General features: G+C 39.0%; 6 protein-coding genes across 10 annotated transcripts; 4 read left to right on the top strand and 2 right to left on the bottom strand.

Annotated features, from left to right (window-relative positions):
- Positions 1 to 2,785: 2,785 nt before the first annotated feature.
- On the top strand, positions 2,786 to 10,229 carry znf592 (zinc finger protein 592). 2 transcript variants are annotated; one of them, XM_041795869.1, is made up of 9 exons: positions 2,786 to 2,905; positions 3,559 to 5,753; positions 6,139 to 6,317; positions 6,409 to 6,582; positions 6,670 to 6,829; positions 6,934 to 7,188; positions 7,616 to 7,728; positions 7,825 to 7,966; positions 8,068 to 10,229. In XM_041795869.1, exons 2-9 carry the CDS (start codon positions 3,579 to 3,581, stop codon positions 8,485 to 8,487), a joined length of 3,618 nt encoding a protein of 1,205 aa, XP_041651803.1. In that variant the 5' UTR covers positions 2,786 to 2,905; positions 3,559 to 3,578; the 3' UTR covers positions 8,488 to 10,229. The 2 variants fall into 2 exon arrangements, with proteins under 2 accessions (XP_041651803.1, XP_041651802.1); XM_041795868.1 differs by lacking the exon at positions 2,786 to 2,905 and adding an exon at positions 2,956 to 3,107.
- Positions 10,230 to 10,473: 244 nt separating this feature from the next.
- Positions 10,474 to 11,229, top strand: nmba (neuromedin Ba). Its single transcript, XM_041796582.1, has 3 exons — positions 10,474 to 10,719; positions 10,809 to 10,986; positions 11,066 to 11,229. Exons 1-3 carry the CDS (start codon positions 10,557 to 10,559, stop codon positions 11,085 to 11,087), a joined length of 363 nt encoding a protein of 120 aa, XP_041652516.1. The 5' UTR covers positions 10,474 to 10,556; the 3' UTR covers positions 11,088 to 11,229.
- Positions 11,230 to 11,452: 223 nt separating this feature from the next.
- Positions 11,453 to 15,593, top strand: kti12 (KTI12 chromatin associated homolog). The gene is made up of 9 exons (XM_041794834.1): positions 11,453 to 11,675; positions 12,667 to 12,718; positions 12,807 to 12,859; positions 12,940 to 12,995; positions 13,079 to 13,158; positions 13,240 to 13,399; positions 13,515 to 13,577; positions 14,749 to 14,817; positions 15,396 to 15,593. Exons 1-9 carry the CDS (start codon positions 11,525 to 11,527, stop codon positions 15,537 to 15,539), a joined length of 828 nt encoding a protein of 275 aa, XP_041650768.1. The 5' UTR covers positions 11,453 to 11,524; the 3' UTR covers positions 15,540 to 15,593.
- Positions 15,594 to 16,423: 830 nt separating this feature from the next.
- Positions 16,424 to 17,611, bottom strand: ch25hl1.1 (cholesterol 25-hydroxylase like 1, tandem duplicate 1). Its single transcript, XM_041796590.1, has one exon. The coding sequence runs from the start codon at positions 17,412 to 17,414 to the stop codon at positions 16,578 to 16,580; it is 837 nt and encodes a 278-aa protein (XP_041652524.1). The 5' UTR covers positions 17,415 to 17,611; the 3' UTR covers positions 16,424 to 16,577.
- Positions 17,612 to 17,725: 114 nt separating this feature from the next.
- Positions 17,726 to 23,440, bottom strand: si:dkey-24l11.2 (uncharacterized protein LOC100034462 homolog). 4 transcript variants are annotated; one of them, XM_041796588.1, is made up of 12 exons: positions 23,387 to 23,440; positions 21,931 to 22,535; positions 21,276 to 21,335; positions 21,117 to 21,169; positions 20,896 to 21,040; positions 20,404 to 20,780; positions 20,076 to 20,304; positions 19,848 to 19,962; positions 19,423 to 19,540; positions 18,408 to 18,519; positions 18,027 to 18,139; positions 17,726 to 17,900 (listed from the first exon to the last, which is right to left on the bottom strand). In XM_041796588.1, the coding sequence occupies exons 2-12, from the start codon at positions 22,531 to 22,533 to the stop codon at positions 17,831 to 17,833; spliced, it is 1,995 nt and encodes a 664-aa protein (XP_041652522.1). In that variant the 5' UTR covers positions 22,534 to 22,535; positions 23,387 to 23,440; the 3' UTR covers positions 17,726 to 17,830. The 4 variants fall into 4 exon arrangements, 3 of the variants coding, with proteins under 3 accessions (XP_041652522.1, XP_041652521.1, XP_041652523.1); XM_041796587.1 differs by having other exon boundaries at positions 23,274 to 23,429; XM_041796589.1 differs by having other exon boundaries at positions 18,041 to 18,139; positions 23,274 to 23,429.
- A 1,401-nt stretch (positions 23,441 to 24,841) lies between these two features.
- Positions 24,842 to 25,675, top strand: ch25hl1.2 (cholesterol 25-hydroxylase like 1, tandem duplicate 2). The gene has a single exon (XM_041794709.1). It carries the CDS (start codon positions 24,842 to 24,844, stop codon positions 25,673 to 25,675), a length of 834 nt encoding a protein of 277 aa, XP_041650643.1.
- The last annotated feature ends 1,577 nt before the right edge of the window (positions 25,676 to 27,252 follow it).

The following is a 27,252-nucleotide window of genomic DNA, read 5'->3' as shown; positions in this document are numbered from 1 at the left end:
CAGATGGGGCCTGTCTATGTGGGTTTCCCTCTGGGTACTCTTGCTTCCTCCCACAGACCAAAGAAATGCTAAATGGTGACTCAAAATTACCCAATACTAAGCCTGATCCTTTGTCTCTGTACAACTGCCGTTCAGGGTGTACCCTGCCTCTCACCCAGTGTCAGTTGGGATCAGCTCCAGCACCCCATGACCCAGAACAGGATCAGCATTGTGAATAATGAATGTTGTATATGAACCATGAATTTGTGGTTGATTTTCAATCTACACGAGTAAAAAAAACGTTGTATGGTTGAAATATCAAGGATTCATTTTTAAACCATCCCTATCTTTATAGCCCAAATATACTTCTCTGAAGTCATTTCTCTGCTGTAATACAAAAACTGTATTTTTGTGATTCAAAGTCACTAACTTGAATCATTTTATTTGATGACAGAATGTCATCTTTTTTGGTGATTATTTTAGTACACTGAGGTCTACAGAATCTGAAACTAGTTAAAGCTGTTATCTGGACCATTAGATATATAGCAGTGCAATCTGTATCTCACTTTTCAGGGTTAATGATTCATGATTAGACATAATGGCAGCTATTTGTTCTTCTGGCTGCTCTTCAAATTTGACTTCGTCACAGAAAAACAATTCTCTGAACACCAATAAAATGGTGTTTGCCTATAGTTCACGATGCTTAGTGGTGGCTCAAGTCTGTTCAGAGGTGATAAACATTAACTCTGGTTTATAAGGACAGTACTTGTGCTCACAGTGTGTTCAGACACTCTTGTTTCCCATTGAGAGTTAATGGCATGATAACAGACTTCAAAGCATTAAATTAAATGCCGGGTGTGTTAAACCAAGACAGTCTTCTTATGTACAACATCAGCTTGTTTGCCACCATATTCAATTTTACTCACCAATGAGGCAGGTAAAGAAAAACATATAGATAATAATTGCAAGAAATAAGCTCATCAGTTGTATAACTGAAATGCACTCTCAGTGTTCACCTTGTTATCATGACAGAAAGACTTTTTTGTCTAAACACATAGGGAAAAAAGCTTCAGAGAAACAGATATGGGCTAAAGGGCTCAACTCCTTAACTTGACTCTGTCTCAGTGGATATGCAAATACAGGTGCAGCTCAACAGTAGACACCCCCCATAATTTAATTAAAAAAATGAAACGTCCTTATAAATGAGAGTCATCACACAGTGAAATATTTCAAGGCCTGTTTTTTCTTTAATCTTTACAGTTACAGCATACAGCTCATGAAAATTGATAATCTACTATTTCAAATTAGAATATTACAAAACACCAAATAAAAGCAGAAAAAATATTTTTAATACAGAAATGCTGACCTTATGGAAAATTATCTTAATTTACCTACTCAGTGTTTGGTTGGAGCTCCTTTTGTCTGTAGCATAGAGCCAATTAGTCTGTGGCACTGGGGTCTTATGAAGCCCAGGTTTCTCTGATAGCAGCCTTCGGTCTGTCTGTATTGTTGAGTCTGGTGTCTCTCATCTTCCTTTTCACAGTACCCCAGAAATTTGACTTTTAATAAAAAAAGAAAGAAAGAAAAACACCATAGTTCTGATTTATGCAGTATTGCTCGGATTTTATGCATTATCTTATCAATCAGAACAACTAATTGTGTTTTTTTAAATTTGTTTACCAGCTTAAAAAACATTATGCAATAGGTCGACCTAAACTGAATCTGTTACCATCAAATTACATAACCATGACCACTGCCTGATGTCACTGGCGATCAACAAAGGCTATCTATTATGTCCTGTTACATCATTACACAGTTTAAGTAAATAGATGGGCTGATACGCTTTTATTTATCAGTTGCCAAAGTTCAGCAGGCCTGTGTGTCTGTGAACTGAGCTGGACCCAAGCTGGACCTGATGGCACAACTTTTCAGCCTGACTAGAGGGAAGGAAGATTTTAGCACTTTTCATTAAGCCCTCAATTCTGTCTTACAGGATACTGAACAGTTGTCTTAATTAGAATAGCTGGCACAGAAATTGTCCACTTTAATAGTATTTTTTATTCCTTGCATCTTCCTGTGCAAATTGAGTCTCTGTCGTAACTCCTTTTCAGCAAACTTCCCTTTCACAGGATTATATGTTATAGCCTTTGAGTGTGTTTATCCCTATTTGATGTGTAGGTTATGACATTGGATCCCGAACTGGAGTCTGGGACCCCCTAGAGGGTACCCCAAATACCTGTGTGTGTGTGTGAGGGGGGCAAAAGGCTTTGTCTGGTCTAAGGTTGTCAAAATGTGATTTGCACATAATAGCCCCACTCATGATAGAATGACAAGTAATGTACAAAAAGGTATTTGTTTTAAATGAATATATATCTGTGGGGGGTATCTACGAAACAATTGAAATCTGTTACATTTTGACAGCACTGTGTCACTTTCTCCATTTTGGTCTTCTCTTAAATAGTAGAAGGGGGGCTCCAAGGAAGGAAAGTTGGAAACTACTAGGCCCCTGCATCCAAAGTCTGTTTTTAAATGGCCTAAATGATCAGCACCAAAGAATTGTATAACATGAGCTTTAATAATAGATTTTCTTTCAATATAATATCAAATGTAATGTTTAAAGCAGTGTAAGACAAAGTGGGGGATGTGGAGTTGGATGATCAAAGAAATGATTATTGAATAGTCAGGGGCCAGTCATAGCAAACCCTTATAGCAGAGGCCCTTGGCAAGGTCCCTGGCATTGGCATTGTTCCAGAAATTAATGTTTTACAGGCTTAAACGGTTGAATAGTACTATATAAAGCCTATGCCTCACCTCCCTGCCACTATTTAAGACCTACCACTTGAACGATGCCAACGTTTGTGTGTTGGAGTCGCCAACAAACTCAAAAACTCTGAACTATACATCCTCCTAGGACGTAGCAGAAGCAGTAAGTGGCACCGCCTCGCGTCTGCAAGACAACGATGAGGGCTTCAAACACCCAAACAGGAAAAAGAAAACGAAGTGCTAGTAGCTTGTAGCCTAGCTATGAAATATTGCTACAGTCCAATGTTGCGAGCCAAATTAGTGTAGAAGGTTAAGTGACTATAGTATTACTTTACTAGCAATGTTTAACGTAACTGGATCAAATGGTAAGCGTGTTTGCATTTATAGGTTTCGAGTTGTTCGGATTGTTTAACGATTTTCGCGATAGCATGTTGCTAAGCTAAGTGGCTAATGGGCTAGCTGTCCGTATTCAAGCTGTCCTCTCTGCCAGCTACAAAGAGAATCGGTCACAACTATGTAGTGAAACAGTTTATATTTTTAACAAAAGTGGGTCTTATATGCTGCATTAAATAAGTATTTGTTTATTTGTGTGTATGTCGGTATAGGCAGTGGTACAAAATAGTAGCCACAGAGCCGAATACCTGCTAGCTTTAGCTAACGTTAACATAGAGGATACAGGCAAGCTCCTATTGTGCAATATTTGACATTAGTTGTCACTTATGCCCTGAATCAAGTTCCTTCCGCCCTTTCTGGCGTGACTTTTGTGCTTATTTGAGTATGGGATGATGAGCCATATGTGTGTTTTTATTCCCGTAGGTTGATGAGACTGAACAGCCATGGGTGACATGAAAACCCCAGATTTTGATGATCTTCTGGCCGCCTTTGACATCCCAGATGCCACTGGGCTGGATGCCAAAGAGCCCCTACAGGGGGGTCATGAGGAGACCGAGGGTCAGCAGAAACACACAGGAATATGCCTGGATGATAGCTTAGTGAGTAACAAGGCTGTTCCGATTTCTGATATTCCTACTGTAAGTGTTATTGTGAAAAACACAAGTCGCCAGGATTCATCTGAAGGCTTTGGACCAGCTTTGCAAAATGGATTCAAGGGACAAGAACCTTCTGTTGACACTGACAACACTGACTTATCCAAATCATTTGTCTCTGCCTTGAATGGTGAGAGTTCAAAGGAGCTTTTTGGAAAGGCTCCTATTCAGCACAAACCAGATGGAACACCAATATTTTCACAGTCACTTTCTCATTCTAGTCCCATCTCCAGTCCGGAGTCTGAAGACACTCAGATGCACCCTAAACAAGAGAAACCCTGTTTTCCTGAAGCTTCTGTTTCGATGGAGCCCTCGGTCGCAGATGGTACAAAACATCTGGATCTTGGCCTGTTTGATGAATACTCTAAGGACTCTGATATTTCCGAGAACAATAGGAGGACAGCAGCACACAGTGATAGAAGCAAGGAGCCCTCTGACCTCTTAGTCTGTAAAGAAATGGATATAACACACAGAATACAAACTGCCCTTCCACCACCAAGTAGTAGCCAGAACTTTACTGATACCAACTGCAATTCAGGAACCTCAAAAGATGTTTCTACTTCTTATCCTTCTGGCAAATCTCAGACATCTAAATTGTCCTCTTGCCTTGAGGCTCTGGTGGCTCTGAATGCTAGACAAGATCTCAGAGAGTCTTCAACCAGTCAGAATGAATGCATGAAAGCAAGTCCCAACATGCCTGTATCCCCAAAAAGCCCCAGAAGTCCGCTTGAAACTGTGAAACGGTTAACTAAACCCTCTGATAGTCCGATTAGTATCTGCAGTGATAGTAGTGGCAAGGCATCCCCAGCAGTGGCATCAGGGTCACCTGCTGCCATACCCAAGGTCAGAATTAAGACCATAAAAACAACATCTGGACAGATCAAGCGTACAGTGACCAGTGTGCTGCCTGATTCAGAAACAGATGACATTCATTCTGCCTATGAATCCTCTCCATCTCAAAGTATGATTAGTGAAGATTCTTTCTGTAATACATCTCCACGTCCATCTCAAAGTGCAGCTGGTGATGTTGGAATACAGACTAAAAATATACCAGCCACTACATCCTCACTGAAGGTTGTTCCTAACAGATCAGAGGAAAACACGAGGAAGACCAGTAAATCGCAGTCTTCCACAATATTTAACAACACTAGTGGCCCTGTCAAGCAATCTGTTGCACATCATAAGCAGAAAACAAAGAGAGAATCAACAACTATATGCCAAACAACAGGCACAAACTTTCTTCCCAAAGCAATGCACCTTGCTAGTCTTAATCTTGTCCCCCACAGTGTTGCTGCTTCAGTTGCTGCACGATCCACCTCCCATCATCAAACTAAACATACACTCTCCTCTACTGTGTACAGCACTGTCCCGCTGGTGCATCAGATCAAAACAGCCAACCCATACCCACGCACATCCATTCACAACACAGCAGCAGGAACATTAAACAGGCTGTTAAACAACGCCAACCCTTTGCCTGCATATGTGCCCAATCTGAACCCCCCTCCAGAGAGCAACATCAAACTTCCACCACGCGGTTACTGCTGCCTTGAGTGTGGGGACTCATTTGGGGTGGAGAGAAGTCTTGCGTATCATTACAGCAGGAGGAGTGTTCACATTGAAGTAGGATGTACGCACTGTGCAAAGACTATGGTGTTCTTTAACAAGTGTGCCCTGTTGGCACATGCACGGGAGCACAAAAAGAGCGGCATGGTGATGCAGTGCACACAGCTTCATATGAAACCTATAGCAGAGGAACAAATGTTTGTACCCCTGAGTGCTGATCCTGTAAATGTGGACTCTTACGCCTCTTGGTCATCCTCACTTAAAAGCCAGCCTGTCCTCCCATTGTATTTGGACAATTTCATTAACCACCAACATCGTTGTCTCGAGTGTAACAAGCAGCTGCCTGACTACAAAGCACTCGCAGGCCATTACCAGAGGTCATCAGAAGACGTGGAAGGACTAGTGAGTGCATATTTTAAATAAATATAGTGGGAAAAGCTGGACATATTGTATTTATGTACATCGAATTTGTATTATAACTAATATTTGGTTATATATCCTTAATATTATTAAACAAGATTGAATTGTCTTAATTAACTTTTCTTAGTGACTGTTAACAAAAATTGTTTAACATGCCAAAAATTTTATACTTTATATTTTTCCAAACAGCTGAGGTCTGTGGTATGAGAATGAAAGGCTTTATTTGCTTTTGGTTACACTGTTACAAGTGATAAATTGTTTACTTAATATTACCAGAGAAATCCCTTAAATACACATTTATGGTGTATTTATTCACTACGTTCATGTATGTTTTTTGTTTATTTCACTCTTTTCTTGTGTTGTACAGATGTGTCAGGTGTGCTCCATGTTATTACCCAACAAGTGCAGCTTCAAAGCTCATGGACGACTTCACACACACAAGTCTCCCTATAGCTGCCCAGAGTGTGGTGCCATGAGTCGTTCTGTAGATATACAGAAGCACATTAAGGAAAACTGTCTTCACTACGCACGCAAGGCCTGGTACAAGTAAGTATGCATGGATTACAAAAAGAAAAAAAACGTTTTTGAACACCTACAATGTTCCAAAAATATCACATAATGTATTATTTGTTTCCAGATGTCTTCACTGTGATATGGTTTTCAAAACCCTCCAAGGACAAAAGAATCACATTGGGGAGAAACACTGTGAAGTCTTTTACAAGTGCTCCATCTGTCCAGTTGCCTTCAAGACCCCAGACAGCTGTGAAGTGCATTTAAACATTAAACACAATGCTAGCAAAGTATCCCCTCAGTAAGTCAACATCTCATGACCCAGCTGTTAAAAGGTGTGCCTATCTGTTTCTGGTTCATTTTAACTGATTAGCCTTTTCTTTTGCAGGCTCATCTTTAAGTGTTCATGCGAGACAGTTTTCAAGAAAAAGCAGTTACTGTTTCAGCATTTTCATCAGAATGCCAACAAGCGAGTTACATGTGTGTTCAAGTGTCCAGAATGCAACTCGGTCTTTCCACAAAAGTATCTGTTAATGCAGCACTTTAAGGTTAGCATTTATCATACTTTTATAAAGATTTATATAACCAACAGGGCTGTATTAAGATTTTTTTGTCATTGTGATATTAGAGGATAAAATGTTCTGTTTTGCAGGGTGTTCATGTTGGAAACATGACAGGAGAAACAGAGGAACCCAGTATAGAACCAGGCGATGCTGACTGGCACCAGGATGGTCTTTTGACCCGACAACAGAAGAATCCCGTTAAACATACGGAAAGTCCCAGAAAAAAAGCTGAGCAGGACCGCCGACCACGTGGGAAACCTACTGGTTGGACATGCGGGGAGTGCCTCCAGTTTTTCCCTGAAAGAGATTCATATGTTTCTCACGTAAAGATCAACCATGGAAAGGTGAGTTCATGACGAAATACTGATGCGCATACTCAAAGCCTGAATGCACACATGCATTTTTAATGTTTCTTGCTTTGTTTACAATTAACAATACTCAAAAAAGTAGAATTTATATAACTCAAACAACAGATCACACTTGGATTTGTGTAGATTTATGCTATAATTGTAGGAAAGAGCAGTATTTTCTATTGAAATGTGTATCATTTAATGTTAAATGTATTTATCTTAAGGTAAACAGTACAAAGCTTTTGTCAATGTGACAAGGGACAAGGCTCCAGATGTTTTTCCCCTCAACAGTGTTAGCCAGTTTCTTACTCTAATCCTCACCACTTAAATTAGTGAGAACAACAAATCTGGTGATACATCTGCAATTATTTGTCTGGTCCATAAGGTGAAACCTTTGGTTTTTTTAATCTTTTTCCTCTAGTCAATAAAGAAGTATCCATGTCGACATTGTGAGCGCTCTTTCAATGCTGCCATCAGTCTGAGACGACATATTCGCAGTGACCATGATGGAAAAAAGAAAAATTACACTTGTTGGTAAGATTTAAAAAAACAAAAAATAAAAAAAATCCCTGATGTTACTCTGAACTGTTAAAATCAGATAGTGATTCAACCCTATTCCGTGTGCTTCAGGTATTGCACTGATAGCAAGACAGTATTTACTACAAGTGTCATGTTGAAAAACCACATCAGTCTAATGCATGGAATCAAGAATCCCGATCTCAGCCAGATGCCAAAATCATCCGTCCTGGAATCTAAAAAGGTTTTACGGAAGGTATTCATTCATAAGTATGCTAAAACAATTAAGTTTAAGTTGTTGATACAAATGCAGATGTTTCTAAACATTATTTAAAACATTACTGGTGTGATTTGCAGGGACCTGTGCCAGAAAGACCTTCCCAGGACACTCAGGAGGAAGGACGGGGCCGTTCTTCTGGACTTGAAGCTCCTTCTGCAAAGCGTCTCAAAGCTTCTTTCCGCTGTTCAAATTGTGGTTTCATCACAGATGATAAAACAAAGTTCCAGCAGCACATAACGCACCATAAAACTGATAAAAACACTCCTCAGTGCCTTCACTGCGGCCTGTGTTTCACGTCTGTGCTTTCTCTTAACAGACACCTTTTCATTGTACACAAAGTCAAAGACCTGGAGGAGGAGAAAGAAGAGGAGGAAGAGTTTGCTGCTGCAGCAGTGGTTAGAGAGAAGGACCAGGACAGTCAGCCAGTCAGATACGCAGATATAGATGAGGAGAAAGACTCGTTACAAGACAAAAGAGCCAGCAGGTCTGCACTGTGACAGCAATTCAGAAGCGAGGAGTCACTTAGACACAAAAAGTCTCTGAACACCTCTTAAAAGCTGCTTTAATGTCTTCAGTTTTTACATGAAAGCAACAGGACGTGTTCTGCATGGAGGCCGTACAGTGTTTTAATTCTAAATTTATCTCATATTGTTAGGAGCCCATGCAGTATTTTCAAACAGATCCTTAACATTTAGTAAAGAACAGTATTTTCATAAATTTATATCCATCTTTTAAGTATTTTTATTTAATGATGCATGTTGTTAATATATTAATCTTGCCTTTCAGTGAACTGCACACCTTTTTTAGCAGAGCCTTTTTGTGCAAGTACTTATTGTGTTTTCCCTCCAAATGTTGCATCCAGCCTGACAGAAGACTCAGGAATCTCTGTTAGTTTGTAGTTCTTGTGATGATTGACGGTTCAGTGAAGTAGAGGGTGTTTGCCTTTCTTATTGATGGAAATTTCAGTTTCTTGCATTTTGTTTTAAATGTTTTATGCAACTCACAAAAACTCGAATTGTATTCAGCTTACAGCTTCTTTGACATGGCTGCTTTGCAATTTATTTGCAGTTAAACCCAATTATTTTAGTCACCTTTTAAAACAAGCATATTTTAATTCAGAATCACTTTAACATCTCTATTCCCAACATGTTAATTAACCACAATCTGAAACTTATTTCCGGAATGATCAAAGTAAGACCCATTCAGCAAAATCTGCAGGCGGCTGGCTACTCATACAAATTCGTTTTGACTATTTAAGCATTCTTAAATGCTTTTGTTTTGGTGTTTACTGAACATGTTAGAGTAGTTGCTGCACATGTTGTCTAAGATTTCGCCCCTAATTAATTTTTCTTATTTTTTTATTTGAAAAAGCATTCAGGGGAAACCTTGGGAGGTATTGGATGTGTGGTGCAGCAGTGTTGAAATTACCTCAAATTGCCAGAAGTGTATTTTTTTAGGCAGGTGAACAGTCAATGTTATTTGAAATCAGGGTATATTGTTTTGGATGATCCAGAGCAGGTTTGAAAGTGAAGTTTGACAGAGATCATGTTTTATGAACCAGGACTTGTGAGCATGAAGCTGCTTATTACGTTAATTATTACCTTGTATAATACTAATAGGATTTATAAGGAATCAGGTCTGAGGAAAAAAATTTCATAATATTGGATTCTATTGATGTGTGCAGGTCCTGATTTATAAAGCAGCACCTCTTGTTTTGTGTTGAATACATGACAGTTCCTACCTCCATGGACAAAGGCAGTGATTGTTTCTAACAAAAGGCTTTGAGGAGTTACAGGTTATCTAAGTGCAATGTAAAGATTTGTTTATAAAATGTGTGTTATCCCACATTATTAAATTTTATAAATTATTTTGTGAAGGATATTAAGGCTATATGGTCATATTGACTTTGCTTGGCAACATTTTTCTATTTAAGTGCTATAAGAGCTCTGTTTCTGTGTAATGTAAAGTCCTGTAATCACCCCACTGCAGATGTTCAGCTGCAGATGCTAAAAAGAATGACTTGTTGACGACTTATTTTGTAATGCTTGTTGAAAGATATTTGTACTTTTGATACTGTGTACAGTGAGGACTTGTATAGGAAAGAAACCCTCTGTATATACAGTAGCCAATGAACCCTGGATTCACAGCATTTCTTAAGCCATTACATCTATTCAGCTTGCAGTGGCCCACGTGCCTTGCTGTAATGTTTACATTAAGTACTTCAAATTAAACTGGTGCATTTAATAACACATCTGTTTTGTCTTTTATGTGACAGGCTGTCTTGTGTATAAAAGCACTGGAAGCAGAGGGAAGCATTTAACGATATTTGGATGTGATAATTAGAGGTTTAGTAATGAGGTCACACTCTTGATAGCAAGTCAGAAGGCACAAGGCATCCTAATGGGTATCATTTGTCCAATAAGGGACCAGCCACAGACAGATGACTTCATCCTATCTGAATATTAAGCCCATCCTGTGTCAGTATAACTACATGTCCACAAAGCGAGAGAAGAGCAATGAGCTTTTAATGAACTGACACCAAATTGCACAACAAAACATTCAAGGGATGACTGGCACGTTGGCAACGATCTGCAGAGCAAGACTCCTGTCTTCTTTCATCCTCATCTCATACATGGCAATGGCTTCTTCAATGACTCTTGATTTAACTGAACTGAGAAATAAAGTGTCAAAGATCAAAGTGAATCCAAGAGGGAATCTGTGGGCAACAGGTAAGATCAGTGTTATTAATGTTGGAAGTTATGTTGTGTTCTTTCCTGAGCTTTGAACATATTTTGTGATGTGTTTGTAATTGATTAAGGACATTTCATGGGAAAGAAAAGTGTTGTGGATAGCTCCTTGATGGAGTCTTCCTTTGAAGATGTAAAGGTTCCCACTGAAGATGAAAGCCCTCTGTATGGAGCAGAGGACCAACAGGCGTTGCTGATCCAGATGTTAAAAACTGCCCAAGTTCCTCAACAAAAACAAGCACTGGACATGTCAGTATAATCACATTTTTTTCCATTTTCAGTAGCGCATCTCCAAAACTGTACAACTAATTATTTTCCACCCACTTAGAAATGGAAGAGATGCTGCCTGAGTTTTCCTATCACTGGCACAAAGGAAAACCCTTCTGATGAAGAGAAGATATTATTTTCCTCTGGGAAAATGAAAAATAATATCAAAATGTCTGCGTTTTAATGTGATCAATTTCGGGGTCCAGTTATTCAAACTATATTTATTTGGAGCCACCTGTTAATAAACTAATACTTACAGTCATATCACTCGGCTCTGCCTTATTTCTTGAATTTTTATGGGGGGATTCATCATTTGATGAAAAGCGACGACTAAAATACTGTGTAAGAAAGTCCACGTAATTAAAAACATAGATGCAAAGTGACTGATGTATAGAATGACAGAGCTATGGCGTCCCCTGTCGGTTGTCCAAGACATTACTTCCACATTTGTATCCGGGTAAAAGTGGAGACATGCCTTTCGTCACAGAAGTCTAGTTAGCTGAAATACACTGAGAGGGAAATGCCTCTTATTGTGATGTGTGGTTACCCCTGTAGTGGTAAAACTCGAAGGGCTGAAGAACTGAAGGAGTATTTCAAACAAAACACAGGCAGAAAGGTTCATGTCGTGGGAGACGGAACCCTTGACGTTGAGAAAAACACTGTCTACGCAGGCAAGTTAAGCTAATATTAGCACTGTACTCATTCATGTGGTTTATACCGTGTTTAATAGCCGTCAATGAGTTGTCAATATTTCATGTTAACTTAGATATTCATTGTTTTATGTTAACAACTGACAAAATGGCAATATGTCTAATACAACAGCAAAATTTCACGATAATTTTACCGGTGTTATGGTTGAAAAAGTCACCGTGTTAATTGAGGACGCGTGTTGTTACAACTGATACTGAAGAAAAAAAATATTAAATGCCTCGTTGTTTCGTTTTTGTTATAGTGTCAAAAAAACCACCAGAAATTGCCTTTTACAAAAATAAATAAAAAACAAGGCAGTATTTTGGGACGCGCATCGTCTTCGACATCGTTTTTAACTGCGACAGACAGAGACGCGTTCAATTCAGTCACATGTCAACACGGTCACTCTTCAAACCGTAACACCGGACGAGTGCTTTGCAGTGAACCAGGATGAGTGAAATGCAAACCTTAATTGAGGAACCAATACGCTTTTCTAATAAAACATCCATTCTAAGACCCTCACTCTGAAGTCCTGTGTTGAACTATTAATCGAAACAGTGCAACTCGAATGTGTTTTTGAATCAAAAATGCTCGAATTTTAATTTCATTGAAATTTTGAATGGGGTTTGGCGTTTGATTGTCCCCACTGTCCCCTGTTAAATACACTTATTTGATTTAAGAATAAAGGTGGGTGGAATGTATAAGATCAGTTAGACAGAAATCCTGTTAAGTATTCAAATGTACAGATCACTTAAAGTCACTGGAGGAATCAATCTGGTGAAAGGCAATGGTTGATTTACTGAAGAGAACTAGAAAAGGGATGAAAAACTGAAATAACCTTTCTTACCTTTTGCACATCTCTAGTTTTTTTTATGTTGGAGTCACAAACAGCATAATCAAGCAAGTTCTGGATTCCTACAAGTTTTCAGACATTTGCATGTAGTCTTTTTAACATTGCTGGATACCTTGCAGATTCCCAAAAGGAGAAAAATGTCAGAGCAGCTCTGAAAGCTGAAGTGGAGAGGTGGGTTTTCAAGTCTGTTTTTGCATTAAGTTGCTTAGTAATATTCTCCCCCTACAGCCATTTTAACATCTATGTATCTGTTGTCTAGGAAGGTCAACAAGGATGACATTGTTATTTTGGATTCATTAAATTACATAAAAGGTAAGACTTGCTAACACAGTGTGCTGTGCTAAAATATTACATTTAATAAGCTTTTACACTCAAGCTGACAACCTTTTCAGGTTACCGGTATGAACTGTTCTGTCTCATCAAACACACACAGACACCACACTGCCTGGTAAGTATCAGAGACAAATGATTGCTTTAATATCTACAACAATACCTAAGCTCAGTCAAAATAACTGATCTCTATTCATAAAGGTGTACTGTTTGACGTCAGATGAAATGAGCTCAACGTGGAATACTGAAAGAAATCCTTCTGAGCAGTATGCACAAGACATGTAAGTAAGAATCTCTTCCTGTGAGTGTCAAAAAATTAGCATTGTCAGGATTTGTTTTTGTGTTTTTTTTGTCCTGCATAGCTTTGATGCTCTAGTGCTGAGGTTTGAAGCTCCAGACTCCAGAAATAGATGGGATAGTCCTCTCTTCACTATACCGAAGGATGAAACCCTGCCATTTGAAGCCATCTCTGATGCACTTTTCAAAAGGAAAGCACCCCCACCGAACCAGTCTACACAAAGTGTAAGGTCATATTTATAAGGACACAATACTCAGTTGACAAAGCTGCAAGAGTGTGCTATATCATTCCACCCTCTTGACTTTTAGGTGGTAACTTTTCTGTTCTTCTTCTCTACAGCAACCATTGTCTTCCACAAACTTTCTGTATGAGTTGGACAAAATCACGCAAGAAGTGTTAATGGTATGGGTTTCTATGTTTTGCTGATTTTAATATCAGTTAATTAGATTTTTCTTTGTTCCTGGATGTTGTTTTTAACAGTCTGTTGACGCAATGTCAGCTTTCATGATGAAAAAAGAAATATAAGTTAATGTTCAGAAAAAATACTTCATAATAGTTTTCACATTGCATCTTGAAACGGGTATTTACAGCCCCTTGGTAGGGTCTACGAATTCTACATTCTGAGCTGTGGCAATTAACCTTATTTAGAGACTAGTGTTTACATCAGCTGTCAAGTTTAAATAATGGCTAGAGGGCAACGAGCTCAGAGATGCTTATATATCCAGCTTAGCACTTAAAATTGTGGAATTGCCAGAAAACCAGAAAGTCTCTTTCCAATCAGTCATTAAGGTTATTTAACACAAATTAAAATAATTTAATGATACAGTTTCTGTAAACACGGATGCACAAGTCATGGTTTAGCAATCCAGTTGACCTAAGTTGTCTATATCCTTTTAAAATCCCAATAATTCTTTTCTCTTGTCTACCGTTCAGTCGTTTGACGTAAGACCTCATGAGCAGCAAATCAAGGGAAGAGAACAAACAGCAGCTTATTGGCTGAGAGCAATCAACAGACAAATGCCACTAAGTAGAACCAGTAAGCAGGCAAATAATTACAGCTAACTGCTCAGTCGTCATACCTTTAAAGATCTCTATAAGGAATGGGGGGTATTTTAAGAAACCCAAGAAAATAAAATTGATGAGTGTTTCAAAAGAACTAGCAGCACATTAGCTGAATAGAAACCTATTATTTTGTCCAGTGTCAGTATTGACTTCTCTAAATGTGTCAGCATCTTTTAAATACACATGCATATGTCGAAAAAGGTGAAGTGGTGAAAACAGGAGTAGAACTCTGATTATCACTACAGCGCTCATTTAAAAGATTTGACCAGCGTCATCCCCACGGTGTCCTTCAGTTTTAGACTAATAACTTCATGGTTGTGTCATTATTAGTATCGAGTTGTTTGTCTTGTTTTGTAATTACATTTGGTCTTGGTCCTGCGTCACAGGTTGGGTTTCATAATTGTCGTTTGCAAATGGGAATTCATGTTTGTGTACCCATCTTAATGGTCTGGAGTAAAACATTCTGTTTATCTTGGTTAATTAAAATTCCTGTATATTAAATGTTTTTCAGGTAATTTTCAATGCACAGAAGACAAGTGTTCCAGGGGATCTTGTCACAGTTCCAGGAGCTACAGAAAAAATATCCTTTTAACACAATTACATGCCCCCTTTTTAAGTTTATTTTCTGGATCTGTTTTCCTTTGTAGCAAGTAGCAATTTTCATTCAAAACTAATGTCTTTAAGAAGCTTGATTTGTGCAGCCACATTTACATGATTTATTTCCAAAGACTGTCATTCCTCTCTACAGCAGTAGGCAAAGTACTGGATTAAGCAACTTGTTCAAAGGTAGGGTGGATGAATTCATGTTCATCAAAGAGCATAAATGAAAGGCATGGCAGCCATTAATTTTCAAAGGTCTTTGCTGTAATAAAGTTCTTTAGGATATGTTTTGAGGAACCAAATTTCATAGATGAGTGGATATTTACTAGCAGCTGCACTGTGTCTGACCTCCTCCGAAGCAAACCCTTTGATTTTCTCCTTTGAACACTGGTCAGCCTTTAATGGCAGGTGCATGGTTTGACTTTGTCAGCGGGCTATCACCTCCCTCTGTATTTGAGCTGTACTGTGGAAACCTTGAGGCAAGTTATCTTTCTTCCTGAGAGAACACTTTGCACTCCAGACAACTTGTTCTGTATTGACCTTAACCCGACCTTTAACATCGAGCTCACCCGGAGCATCAACATGGCAGAGCTGAGGAAGTTAAGACGCCAGTTCATCAGTTACACCAAGATGCATCCGACAGAGAACACCGCACAAATATCCAACATGTTTGTGCAGTATTTGAATAAGAGTCTACATTGACATTTTAAAGCATTGTTTTTTATTTCCTGTCAAAAATAAATTCTTTTAAATATTTTTTGTGTTTGTGCCCCTGATGGTTTGCTTACAGCTTAGCTTAGTAATATCCATTCATAAACATTTTGTTTTGAATTGTAATAAAAATGACTCACTACAGAAAACTTTGTTGAGTGTAAGAGTAAAGTTAAATCTGCCTGACAAAAACAGTCCCCTTAAATATAATTTGCAAACTAATTTCTCAAATTGAGAAAGGGGAAGGAAAGTCTAATACCGGAATAGAGGTTGGTACGGTAGATTGTAGACCCTTACATCACCTCACAGCTCAATATAAGAGAATCATGTTTGATATAGAATAAAAACTTTCAGCCACTTCATGCCATTCCATTTTTTTGCTGTGTCATTGCTGGAAGAATTTCTACTCAGTCAGCCTTGATCACTTGGTCTGGTCAGAGCTCAGCATTTTCTTAAGTAGGGGTTAGCATTGAGTCTACTTGTTCTGTACTTGACCTCTGTGTGACTGGTTGAACTAACTGCTCACTTTTCTAGTTCAAAAGCTCCTTAACCATTCATATTTGTCAGCAAAATTTTGCTCAGTAATGCTCTTGCAAAGGCTGCATTATGTAAGAGGATTGCATGGGCAGGAAGTTGCCTATAGAAATGTTACTTGTTATTAATTGCTGCATGTTACATCACTGGAATGATTTGACAGAATTATGGTTAACATGCTGCATTAAGAATAAAGTAATAAAGAGATTCATATTTTTTATTTCATATAACAAATATTTAAAAGTAGTACACAAGTGAGAACTTAATGATTTTGTGTTGTGAGATGTAATATAGAAGATTTATATTGTGCTTCATATGGTATGTCATTGAGAATGCAGAATACAAAGTAAAAAGTTAAGGAGCAGGAAGCTGCACATCCAAAAACTTGCAATGGTAATTTAAGATACACAATGGACATCATTATGATGTTGACAAATTGCTCCAACTTGCAAAGAAACATTTAGTATTTACAGATTGTATTGCATTCACTTGTTTTTAATTCGTGGCAGTTTTTTTCTTCAGAGGGACAGCTGTGCCAAAGATTCTGTCCCAGTGGCTGAAGAAAGGAGCAAAGTTGCTGCTCGGCTTCTGATGGTGCATGTCATGAGCTGGTGCTCCACCCAGCAAACCAAAAGGCACCAAGTGGTTGAGGGTCCATGGTAGGTCGTAGCCTATGTGGTCCTCCACAGACATCCAGATGCTGAAAACTGTGATGCACCATGTAGTGAGAGGGTGGCATTTCAACAGAATTGTGTCCAGGTTGCTCCAGAAACCAACGGTCATCAGTTCTGGGATGCTAAGCTGCTCAGTGGACCAGGAGAAAGGAGCCACATATTCGTGGTGGATTGCATGGATCCAGCGGTAAAGCTGTTGATGTTTGTGATGTATGACATGCCAAATAAAGTACTGAGTGTCAAAGAGGAGAAGTGCAGCCAGTCCATCAATAAAAACCTCATAAAGAGTCGGAGCATCCTGAGGCAGGGTTGGTGTAGGCAGGATGAACATGCTGATTAAGACAGCTGGCAGAACAAAGAATACATGATTATACACAGCTATCATGAACCCCTTTGCCATCATCCCCAGTGTTGGCTGCCGGTCTGGTTGGATCTTATACTGATAGAAAAAGGGCACTCTGTCTCCCAACAGGTCCAGCACAGCAAAAGGTATACTAAAAAAGAAGTAGCTGGAGAAAGCGAGGAGGACAGGGAAGAAAGGAGATGAGATGAGGGGCAGGTGGTGCAGAAGCAAATAATCCCAGAATGGCTGCAGAAGACGGTTTGAGACCCTGGAGGGCAGGAGCTGCAGAGACGTCTGCTCGCTGATATTCAACATCTCGCTGTTGTACCTCTGAAAGTTTCTGCTGCAAGTCTCTCGATCATGATAGAGTCATGCCTTTATATATGGAAAGCCTAACGCAAGGGACTTTTTTTCTAAAGTGTACAGACCTGCCTTTTTCTACAGCAGCAGCTCAGTGTCAATGACCAGACCTTCACAAGAAGATTAACACTGTTCAAGAACATGCATTAGACATAACACCTTGATAAGCTCCAGACTGTTACAAGCACAAGGTTGTACATTCAACAAAAAGCATCTAGAATTTTCAGACTCTTAATATCAAATAAAACAACATTTCACATGCTGAATGATCATGACAATATGATTTATTAGGTTTACTTAAAAATTTCATTGAAATCATTTATCAAATCGTGTTTTTTTTTTCTTTGGCAAGGCAACAATCTGATCCTCTTCTACTTCTTTTCAGCAGCAGCCTTCCTTGAAATGGTTTTGTTAGTGCTGGTATATTTCTGTCGATCATTTCTAGAGAGAGAAAAAAAAAACAATTAAAATGTCTGTAAATTAAAATGCAAGTCACATTTTTCATGAGTCCTTTCTACTGCTGTTAAAATATTTTCAACATGTTGAGCTTTATGTTGTTAAGTGTACCTGCTCATTTTGACCTTGTTTCTGCATCCCAGTCCTCCTTCCCAGTGGCTGGAGCGTGTGCCTCTTGTCATCATGCTTCCACAGCTGATGCATGGCTTTCCATTTCCATAAGGCTGCAACAGCAAACAGTGGAGATCAGATTTGAAAAAAAATACCTCTTAATAAATGAAATCATCATTTAGAAACTGCATTTTGTGTTTATTCAAGTTATCTTTGTCTAAAATTAAAATTTGTTTGACCTGAAACATTTAAATGTGACAAAAAAAAAAAAAAGAAATCAGGTGAGGGGCCAATACTTTTTCACAACACTGTACTTTTCTGTCAGCAAACTTTGTGTAAAGTGACCTCCATGTCACTTAATGTAAAAACTGTATGACTCACTTGTTCTTTGGCACAGTAGCCACAGATCATCCGGGTGGCCAGTTCCATAGGATGGTCCTGGTCCTCATCATGGCAGACATCACAGGGGTAAGCCCGGCCACAGCAGGGAAACCTGGAAAAGACGAGTGGCATGTAAGTTCACAGTACCAGGAGGGACTAATTTCAGCCATGGAGCTTCATCGCTCAGACCACTCCATTTTAAGTAACAACCTCTACTAGAGTTATATAATAGTGGATTTAGTATTCTTCTTAACTGGTGACAAAGGTGGCAACCATTCATGCCATTAAAGCATATTTTGAACTTTGAACAATTCAAACTCAGATGATCATGTGCAGATTTCACACATTGGGACGACAGCTCACCACTGCTTTATTAGCAGCAACAACTGAATGGGACATGCTACAGGGTCCTGACACTGCTACTGGCACAAAGATCAATTTTAAAAATTGTCTTATAGTTATGAATATCTAATAATTCTTACCACCATGAGTTTATCATTTCTTAACAAGGACCAGTTTTGCAGTTTTACAATACTCCCCTACAAAGTGTTTACTTTTCGATCCTTCTTGAGCAAAGTGAGTTTGATTTAACAACCACTGAATGTTTTTTCATATAAAGCTAGTCTTCACCATTCACTGACTGAATCCTTGCTCATGGCTTGTGCTTGGTAGTGGTGGTGGCTCTTCCTCCCTCTCACGGGCAGCAGCTAACTGTTCGAGGAGCTGCAGCTGCTACAGAGACATTACATAGCATGTTTCACTCTTAGTTCTTGTTGGACCATAGCTACTATTTGCAAACAGCCTATTCCCATTTATATATTAAGCCATAAAACACCACATAATTAGTTGAGTTTATTCATTAATGTGAGAGCACTTGTTCTCATTCCTTGTGAGTACAACCTGTATTACCTATTCTCCTGGTTCTCCAGATGCGTCATTTCGGATCTGTAAGCTCACATGGTTTCTCTCTCCATGCCAGAAATATGAAACTAATATAGGACAGTGATGCTTGTACCTTAGCCAACGATGGCTCTGTTTGTAATGTTTGCATGCTCCCTTTTCAGGCAGTGGTTTCCCCTTTTGGACAGCAGGATCTCTTATTGACTTGTAATTGGGAGCACCAGTGCTTGAACCTGCAAAAGAGGGGGGAGGGTGTTATTTGCTCGTCTTTTTAGGTGTATTTAGGGACACTAAGGCCCCGTCCACACAGAAATGAAAACAATATATTGCTGTTTCGTTTTGAAAAAGTTTTCCGTAAAGACAGGATCGTTTCAGGAAATATCTAAGCACAGAACCACTGAAAACGACTGAAAACACTGCAGTGGCCTAAGAATAAGAACATTTGTAAATGTATGAATGCTCATGTTATACAGTGTGTAACCACATATCGTAGCATTATCAGACAGACAAATATAACAATGTATTGTTAGTGATTCTGACCTGTTTTGTTGGCACGAGGAGGAATGTACTGAAATCTTGTGCTCTCTGCAAGAATGCTGAGTTTGCTGTGGCAGTGTTCACAATTCAACTCCTTAGTCTGACCATAGGAAACATTCTGATGATAAGAAAGACAAAAAAGTAGTTTCAGAGCAGGCAGCGTTCATATTAAGACATACTTCAGGTACTTTTTACATAATGCACCAAAACGGTGTAAGCTTGTTTCATCACCTGCAATGGACCATCCTGAGAGCAGCTGAGGCAGCCCACGGAGAGGTCACACTCCTGGAGTACAAGGTCAGCAGGTGTAGCATTGTGGAGGTCCAGGTACCCCAGGACATCACTGTAATGGTGCAGCATGCAGGGCCTGAACGCAGCATTGATGCTTGAACTGCACTTTTCACACTGAGCTGTGCAGGGTGTCCTTCCAGTCAGTGTCAGGTCTGCAGTCACCTTACACCTGCAGACAGTACACACAGATAAGTTCTCAATCCTGGTCATTTTAACATGCAAACCAACTTGTGGCATGGATGTCTTAAATTTGGTTAATTTTCTTTACCTGTTACATTGAAGGCAAACTGTGATTTGTTGGGCAACCACAGTGGCAGTGTTCTCTCCCAGTCTAAGTCCAAGCAGCTTAATCTCTGTGCCTCTGCGGGGATCACTGATCTTTATGTTCTCCACCAGATGACTGGCCTCCTCATCCTCCTGCTTCTGCCCTTCATCATTGGCTATTCCCTCTTGCTTCTCCCCCTCCACTGTTCCCTTGCCTTCTCTCTTTTCTGCTTTCCCTTCATCATTAACATCATCTGCTGGGTTGTCAGAGGCAAGGTCAGATGAAATATCATTTCCAGATTTTTCACAAATTGTCGCTTGCAGCTCTTTGTATGATATGAACTGAAACCCAGCTTTTTCTAGATCAATATCTTTTTTCAACTGCAAAATAAGAGAAATATTGTTATCAGCATTAAAAAAAAACATCTAAAGAAGTACTCAACAGGTCATTACAGTTAGATCAAAGGGAAAACAATCAAGCAGTGTGAAGTCTGACCTGTCGGGCTCCTTCCGTGAACAGTCGCTCCAAACTACGATCTAGCCAGCGAAGAAAAGGCAGGAAGAGCAGCTCTACCTTTCCAAGAAGCTGATTGGTTGCATGCTTGGCTTGAAGCCACTCAATGGATGCTTCCTGTACATATCTGTTGAGAAAGAGGGAAAAAAATGTCAAAACAACCATTCGCATCAAAAGTTTCTATAAGCTGCAGATTCTTTTACCTTGCCATTACTGGTGGAAGATCTTGATCTAATGGGATATCCAACGTAAACACCTAATAAAATCATGAAGTTGGTTAGGAATGATTCTTTATATGTTGAACACTTTACTGTAAAGTGTACCACAAAATATAAAGTGTAACTGTAAGCAGCTGATCTTACCTCTTGGGGGTAATTGTCTGGGAAGCTCACCATGATGTCGATTTCTTTCAGATCAAAAGGCTGCAAGTAAAAATTCAATTTTATTATTTTTAACATATTATGCTGTAGATCTCTGAAACATATTGTAAAGCAAGGCATGTTACATACAAGAGAATTGTTTCTAAATTATTAGAAGAAAACTTTGTAGGTTATGGTTTTCACTACCAGGATGATTAACTGATTAGGTAGATAAATAACTCTTCGACATTTCATAATTTTAAGTCAGTGTTTCCTTTCTCTTCACAATTAGTGAATAAGAGGGAATTTATCAGGAAAATATATCTTTCTATTGTTACATCATCCTTAAATATAGCCTCAAAACATCCAACTTTTTATCAGAACTTCACTTTAAATCCCATGTTATTCTGTAGTAATAAACAACTCAGTGATGAAAACCTACTTGCAATTAGTGCTGTTAAAGGACAGTACAGAGGGGCCTACTAATTTATGTCTATTTGATGGCTCTAGCATTAGTCTAAAGCTTGCATTAATACAATTATTAAACACAATGACTGAAACTAAGCTGAACTGTACCACGGAAACAATGACTGCATGGATTTTCAGTCCAACCTCAGGGAAAGATGGGAAAATAAAGAACAAAGAAATAAATGTTTACCCAGTCTGGATCGGTGGCCTCAACACTGGCCCTGTAATAAGTCATTTTTCCATCACTTCGTTCCTGAGTAATCAGCTGGTCTTTTGGAAAACGCTTAATCAGCTGCCTGATCTCTGTGTCTCGCAGCTGCTTGGAGGCCTCCTCTGTCAGGTCACTCAGCTTGATCCCCTGGAAGGCATTGGGGTGCGGCACTGGTGGCATCCTCTGTGCAGGTCTTGCATCATGGCCTGAAACCGGTACATCCTCCAAACTGGGTAACTGCTGTGGATGCCAGAAGCGACATCTATCATCCATGGCGCAGTGCCCTGACAAAAAGTAGCGGCAGGGTCGGCGGCCAGCTGCTGAGGCAACCCTGGTATTACTGATTGGAGGAGGCCTGTTCACCCCATTTCCTCCAGGGGCCTTTGGGTTTGAAGATGTGACTTCTGTTTCACTGGGAGATCCAGTCTTCTTCTCAGTAACTTTGGTGTCATCTCTTATGTGCAGGAATTTGCATCTCGCTCCAAAATTACAGTGTCTTCCTTGAGAGAAGAAGCGACACAGTGGCTGGGCCTGAAGAGCAGGCGCTGATTCCCCCGTCTTTTCTCCATCATCAGTCTTCATCACTGTTAAGCAGAATAAAAAGATACAAGTGACAGATTTAAGAGATGTGTCTGATTATTTCATTGTTTAAGAAAAACAGAAAAAAACATTTGTAGATACAAATATTGCATCCTATCTGAAACTCCAGGATGGCTTTAAACAAAATATAAAACAAACATTTTCTCCACGTTATAATGAACAGTTAACAAAACATTAAAATAAACTTGCAGTTTTTTTTTTCTAACGGGGATGGCTCAGTGTTATTTCAGCTGAATCTTAAAAATACTTATTTGATAAAAAGGACAAATCAAAACCACAGAAAACTTCATGTTTGAGATGTATGTAAAGAGGAGTCCAAATGGCTTTTTGCAGACTTGTTCTGATAATCTAATTCTAATGAGTAACCACTTCCTCCAAAGGTCAGTCAAATTGACTTTAACCCAGATTTTTGTTTTTATCTGCGTCATATGATAAACCAGTGTGAGGTGTGAACTGCCAATCAAAGTTTGTTTAATCTGGTTAGATTTTGCTCAATAGATCGATCTGTCGACACCCAAATAATACACTCCCGACAAAAGACTTCACGCCCAGAGTTAATGTCAAGCTATTGAGAACCAAAGTTTTCTTTACCTTCCCCAAAACAGTAATATGATCATCTAGCTAGCTAAACTTACACAGAGTCGTCATGGGAATCGGTTTGCTAATTCATGTTAAATCGCTTCTTTAAGATCAAAAGACTTGTATTTAGGAGAAGACATTACCTCAAATACACACAGGGGTCCACGCAAATGAAAATTCCTTTTATTGATAAAATGAAAGTTGTTAAAACCTGGGGAAAAAACCGTATCAAAATGGCTTTCACAGCTAAAATTACCTGTCAACTGGACGCCCCGTTTAGGGCTTCAGGAAATAGGGCTGCGCGGTGAAGCAACAGCGCAAGCGCTGTGGCTTTACGTCATTACGTACAACGTAAGGTCTCGAATTTGTCAGGGTGACTGCACCGGACTTGCCCAGTGAAAGAGAAACCTCTTAAACCTGAAATGATCCAAATTTTAAATGTTTGTTTGATTTTCACTTTACATACTGTCATTTGATATATGTTTGTATATTCTGTTTACTTTTGCTTCCGTATATATTTGTCATATGGTCTTATTTTTTGTTTTTAACTCTGCAAAACTGTTTTCCTTAATGAAATCTGTTATTAAAAATGTAAGGGTGACATTCTGGACAGTGAACTGAAAGAATGAAACTGTTGTACAGAAATGTCACGGGGATTTTAGAACAACATGCTGAAATATCTCTGTGCATTTGTTAAAGCTCAGTTTGTGTTGTCCTTGGTCTGTGGCTATTTTTCATACAAAGTTCATTCTTACCCTTGGAAAATAGCACCTAAGTAATCCAAATGAACAGGTGTGTTTTGATTAATGATAAATATCTACACATAAAGGTTGGTAAAGAAGTTTAAATTGAGTTCTCTCTCAATCCTGCAATAATGTAAACTCTTAAAATGTGTACAGTAATCCTGGAAATGTAGATCTTAATTTCCCCATCAACCCAAAGGCCTTCTTTAAAAATAAAGAAGATTAAAACTGAGTTAGAACACATTCTGTAAATTCTGTAGATTCGTCTGTGCAGGCACAAATAGATAATAGACTTTCTTAAGTGCTCTTAGGAAAATGTAAATATGTATTACAATCATAATTTCATCAATGACAGCAACCTTGCTGCAAGTTCTGAACATTAACATACAAGAACTTGTGAAGGGTGGGTTTTTACAACACTTCTTTGAGAAAGTGTCTCCTCAGAAAGCAAATAATGTGCCTGCTGAAATGCTAAAATGTTTTAAACCTCAGAATGTTTCCCTTAATCTTCTTTAATATTACCCTTTATGCTATTGTGTTACATGGTGCAATTATCAAAAAGAATTCTCAGTTTAAAACCACATATTTCCCCCTTAAGTATAGTCTTTCCTCCACTGGTGTATGAAGCAACACAATAATTTGAATGTGCTTGTTCTCACCTATAAGCTGAATGATATATTTCACAGCTTCAATTGAGGCATACACTGACAGAAGGTTAGGCCTAAAAAGTATTTTGAAAATCATTCCAGTAGCCTACTGCAGATTAATTATGGGGAAAGCTATATGTAACCTGTTTACCAGGGTGTATGAATAATTTGTTGTAATGCTGAACCCAGCCGTCACTTGATACCACACAGTGAGCAAAACAGAAGCAGAAGCAGACTCGTTGGGCACAGTCTTTACTTTCCTTGCTGTATCTAAAATTCAAAGACATTTATAAATAGTCACTTTTTGACTTTTTCATCAAGATGGATCCAGCATGCATCAGTGTAGATCTTTGGATAAAATATTTAGGAAATGACTCTTTGCTGCAGCCTCTGTGGGACAACCTGCGGCTCCATTACAGAGATTATTTGAGATCTCCACTTTTCCCTGTTGTTCTGACTGTGTCTTCATACTTTGTTTTGTGCCTTCCTTTTCTTTTTTGTGACATTATGGGTGATAAGTTGGCATGGGTGCAACAATTCAAGATCCAACCAGGCCGTCGTCCCACAGCCTCTACACTGCTGCACTGTGCAGGTGTCACCCTGTACAACCATTTGTTTTTGGTGCTGCCAGCATCAGTGGCTCAGTGGGCATGGAGGCCACCTATAGACCTGCCAGAACAGGCTCCATCCATGCTGGAGCTGATTGCTGGGATGATTGGCAACCTTCTACTATTTGACTTTCAGTACTTCATCTGGCACCTGCTCCATCACAGGATTCGCTGGCTGTATGTCACTTTCCATGCCATCCACCATAACTACTCTTCACCCTTTGCTCTTGCCACTCAGTGTCTCGGTGGCTGGGAACTGGTCACGGTAGGCTTTTGGACTACTCTGAATCCTGTGATCCTGAGATGCCACCTCCTCACTACCTGGATCTTCATGGTGGTGCATGTTTATGTTTCCATCGAAGATCACTGTGGCTATGATTTCCCCTGGTCCACATCGCGTCTGATTCCATTTGGTATCTATGGAGGCCCCAGCAAACACGATGTGCACCATCAGAAACCTAACAGCAATTTTGCACCGCATTTTACCCACTGGGATAAAATATTTGGCACACATGCTGATTTCAGCTTTGCTGCTGCTATAAAATAGAAAGCTGTGACACCCTCAGAGAAATTTGAAATGAGCTTTCTTCTCTGTCAGTGATCATTTATTTTAATTAAACGGATTAAAAACGTGAAGGGATGAAAGTTAAGAAGGTGGCTAACTTATTCTGTGTACGCAGCTGAAGGAATGTTACCGTAACCTGCTATCTAATTCTTGCTTTATTGTATCTGGCTTACAATACATGTTCCTTGTGTGAATTTCCATACTTAAATAAAGCTTTCCACTTTTAATGATGTTTCCTTTAGAGTTAGTTTCATTTATTTTATTGTGATCAACAAGGAAAAATCTTTGATCTAAATTCTCATTGAAGGGTCATTGTTTGTGCATCCATTGCCCAGTTTGTGTATAAATCATTTATAACTGAGTACGATTTAGTGGCTACTTAATACTTGAATTTTTGTCGTAAGGCCAATATACCTCCTGTAATTTCAGTCAAGCCATCTAATCAATGATGTAAGAGTGGTACTGATACTCCAGAGTGTGTCAAAAGGAAAGTTGGGCAAAATCACTATTTCACCACTAGATGTCATCACAAGAAGAAGTAGATTGTGGCTGCATAGGAGTTAAATTTTACAACAGAAAAATTAACAAAATCTTCACATTGTTGAGTTATTTCTCTGCAGGATTTTGATATTGTCATCAGCATGCAGATGATCCACTATAATGTTAAGAAAAAAAATCAAGGGAAAAAAAAACAATAGCTGATGAGAATTACTCCAACTTTAAGGTCAAAATAAGAGTGGCTGAACCCGATTAAGTTCTATGCATAATAATTGTTTAATTTTTTCAGTAAAATTGACCAACATTTGTACCAGCCTTTCACAATTTCAGCATGCCCCTGGCCCAGCTTTAGACCAGAAAATCTTCAGGCCCACCAAAAACTCCTTTTACAACTTAATCACAAGACTTAATTATTTACCTTCAATTAATAATCATAATTTTGTTTCATAAACAAGTGATTTTAGTGCAAATATGTTGCTTTCAGAGATCAGCATTAACCAGAAAGTATTAGTAGAGTGACAAAATTAATGGGCGCTGCCATTTATTATCAGTTTTAAGTGGGCTTCTGTGAAGACGCTTAAAATTTGTTTTCTATTTGTTTTCTTATATTCATATATTTATAAATGCACTTTGTTGCAAAGCAAACTTAGCAGTGGGCCTACACTTTCGGAAGCACTGATGTAGATCATGAAAGACGGCCTTAAGAACATTCCTTAGAGAGGCCTTGGTTTGCACTATATTTGACTGTTTGTCTGGCTCTTTGTTCAACATTTTAAGATTTTACAAAGTCTTCTTTTTTAAGGTTTCTATGTGATGTGTACCTCATATTACAATTAGTACATAAACCTTAACCAGTAAATCCTGTAAGTAATAGTGCACCTGTTGGGATAGTGGTTAGCACTGCTGCCTCAAGCTGGGCTGCTGCTTCAAACTTGGCTTGGACCCTCTACCTTGTTGCATGCATTTCTCTGGCGTGCAGGGAGAGAGGTGCGAAGATCCAGGGAGAATGCACTAAAAAAAAAGTCACCCCCCCCCTTTCTTTAATTTGCCAATAACACTAC

The sequence above is a fragment of the Cheilinus undulatus genome, linkage group 9, assembly GCF_018320785.1.
Source record: "Cheilinus undulatus linkage group 9, ASM1832078v1, whole genome shotgun sequence".
Lineage (NCBI taxonomy): Eukaryota > Metazoa > Chordata > Actinopteri > Labriformes > Labridae > Cheilinus > Cheilinus undulatus.
This window is presented reverse-complemented; position numbering and strand designations above follow the sequence as displayed.